Raw genomic sequence first — 2915 nt, forward strand, 5'->3', positions numbered from 1 at the left:
TAAAGTTAAATATATTATTAAATTAATATATTCTTAATTAAAAAATAAAGCAAATCATTAATGTTTTGATAATTTTTTTCAAATTTTTTTAAATTATTTTTTTAATAAGAGAGATCTTATTAGAGATATATCTATTGTACAAAACTCCTGAATATTAAAATTACACCAGTGAATACCTTGGATACTGCTAGATATCTTATACATCCCTATAATGTGAATATATATGCATATGTGTGTATATGTGTTTGCATCTGTACACATATATGCATTTTTTCGATTATCTCAATATTATTGCGCTTGCCCAGAACATTTAAAGTATTACTTTCTTTCAAATAGTTTGCTCATTATTAACCATAGACCAGCAAGAAAAAAATGTGTCCTCATATAATTTGTTCAAATTAAAAATTAACACTGCTTAAATATACATATATATATATAACGTTACATAAAGAAATGTAATTTTTTGTGCAACGTTATATTTCTTTTGTTCCATTTGATTATTTTCTATATTTTTGAAATATTTTGTTCCCTCAAAAAATAGTAGTGGACATTGGCATTGAATAATTTTCTTTAATACCGTTAATAAATACTTGTTTGAAATGAGTAATGTAACATGAAAATATCGTGTATTGCATAGGAAAGTGTAATGTTACATTTTACTCTACCCTCTGTCCTTTTCTTTATACATTTCACTTATAATCTGTTAAAAATGAATGAAATGAAAAATTATATGGGAATCATCCGAGCTTGGCGAATGGTGCTTTGAGCGAAAGGATATACTATGTTCCATTGCACATGTCAACAAGGAGGTGGGCTAGATGTTGGAGCTGTATCTACGGTTGTCGCGGAAGAGGATGCTACTGCGGTCGCCTTATTATCGGTGTTTAATCTCCGCCTGGTGTACATGATTTGTTCCATTAACTCATGATGCGCCTCTAATCGTTCAATGCAATGTAAACATGCAGTCTTTGGTAGTGGGTCATTCATGTTTACCTGTACAAATGCATACAAAATTGTTTTATTATAATGTTTCTTTAAATATCAAATTATATAGATAAAGTGATTGGTGATAGAAAATAATTTATTAAAAAAGATGTCGATAGTTCTTACAATCTTCTTAAAATCTGATAATGCCCTGTATTTGTAAAACACATCAAGAGGTGAAATGGTATAAGCTTTAAAAAAAAAACAGGATACCTACATAGTTATATAGACTTTCTTCCTTTCTTTTTTTTTCTTTTTGTAGATACTTGCATTGTCTCTGGAAAAAGATCTGTGCAAAATGCGAGAGGCAGAGATCGATCAAGTTCCGCACTGGGCGAAATGCCTAACGCGGTTCCTGGAAGATCGTGTGATACAGGATGGCACGTAGAAATTACCGTAATCGGCAGATAGGTGTTTATCTTCTCAGCGAGTTTCATTCTCTCGCCCTCTTCCCCGTAGATGTGGATCACGAAGCGGTTCATCTTACTGCAGAGCCTGCATATGAACCCCGTGATCACGGCCTTGTCCGTGCTGCCCATCTCCACAGCGTTCCTTCGACAGCTGCTCCCGCGACGTTCGCACGATTCTAGCTCGCCCTCCGATGCCGCTCGATTATTGACAGCGCGACTCCTCGCGATAGTAGTTGCAGCGAGAGAGAGTATCGGACGTATACGCTTTTTTACCTGGAGATCACTTAGAGTTTGTTTATTGCAGACTCCGTCGAACGCCAGCGCGCTTCGAGCGATGCCTATCAGTGCTGTATTCACCGTTCTTCGATCCTCACACTATCATCTATTTTCCTATCATGATTATATTTAGTATTTTATAGCAAGCAAGGGACATAATATATCCAGTGACCAGTGACCATTTTATCCTTTGTTTAACATTGACAAATAATGAGGATGCAATAATTCACTATGTTACACTCTGTGTCTTCTTAAATTGGAAAGGACGGAAAGGACTTTTTATTATTGTCTTTACACATACTATAGTACTTCGCATTCCTTTGATCAAACTCCAATTAAAGAGGAGAGAGAGCACTGAAAAATATCGAACATTATATTATCCTTATTTATCTATCTTTTTAAATAATTTATATTGTTTCACATTTCAGTTATATAAAATAATTTTTGGATATATTTAAACGCCAAGAACAAGCGGTAAAAAGCGGTAAAGCGTACTTATTTGCGAGTATAGAAAGTTTACTATTATACAGTTACTATTATTAAATTTTACTGTTTATTTCAATATTATTTTCGATTTTTATTTTCTCTGATTCTCTATAAAAGTTATACTAAAAATAAAACATATTAAAACTGTAAATACTACAGTTATATATAAATATTATAACAAATATTATAAATATTATAACTTTACAACATAAAAGAAAAGAATTGAAAAGAACAGACCCAGATAACATATTCCATCATATGTTATAATTTCATAATTATATTAATTCTCTTTTAACTTAAATTGATTCAGCTGGCATAATAGCTTAAATTAAAATTTTTGTTTAATTTGTTGATCTTTTTATATAAAATTAAAAAAATTAATATCAACCTTAATAAAAAATATTACAGGTATGATTGGACAAATTGCTCGCCAGTGCGATTAATCGGAGTTTGTTCAAAGTTGCCTCCAATGAAATTTGCATAAGATTCAATATTCCTATATAATTGCTGTATTGCGGAACGCATCTAGGAAACCATCTAAAGGGCGCTTGCAGTTTATACGTCCCTGATGACTCGCCATTAAATGTTGATTAGAATACAGTTCAAAAGAGATGCGAAGGAATCAGCTGTCGTACATCTGTCAACAGCGATACTTTTCTAAACATTAAGTTTCTTTACCGCTGAATATCATTTCTTAACTCCTCTCTCTCCCTCTCTCTCTCTCTCTCTCTCTCTCTCTCTCTCTCTCTCTCTCTCTCT

At 32.6% G+C, this 2915-nt stretch overlaps 1 protein-coding gene across 1 annotated transcript; it reads right to left on the bottom strand.

The window, feature by feature from the left end:
• Positions 1-492: 492 nt before the first annotated feature.
• Positions 493-1806, bottom strand: LOC108685644. The gene is made up of 2 exons (XM_018190536.1): positions 1380-1806; positions 493-993 (listed from the first exon to the last, which is right to left on the bottom strand). The coding sequence occupies exons 1-2, from the start codon at positions 1521-1523 to the stop codon at positions 799-801; spliced, it is 339 nt and encodes a 112-aa protein (XP_018046025.1). The 5' UTR covers positions 1524-1806; the 3' UTR covers positions 493-798.
• Positions 1807-2915: the final 1109 nt, after the last annotated feature.

The sequence above is a fragment of the Atta colombica genome, unplaced genomic scaffold, assembly GCF_001594045.1.
Source record: "Atta colombica isolate Treedump-2 unplaced genomic scaffold, Acol1.0 scaffold155, whole genome shotgun sequence".
Classification (NCBI taxonomy): Eukaryota; Metazoa; Arthropoda; class Insecta; order Hymenoptera; family Formicidae; genus Atta; species Atta colombica.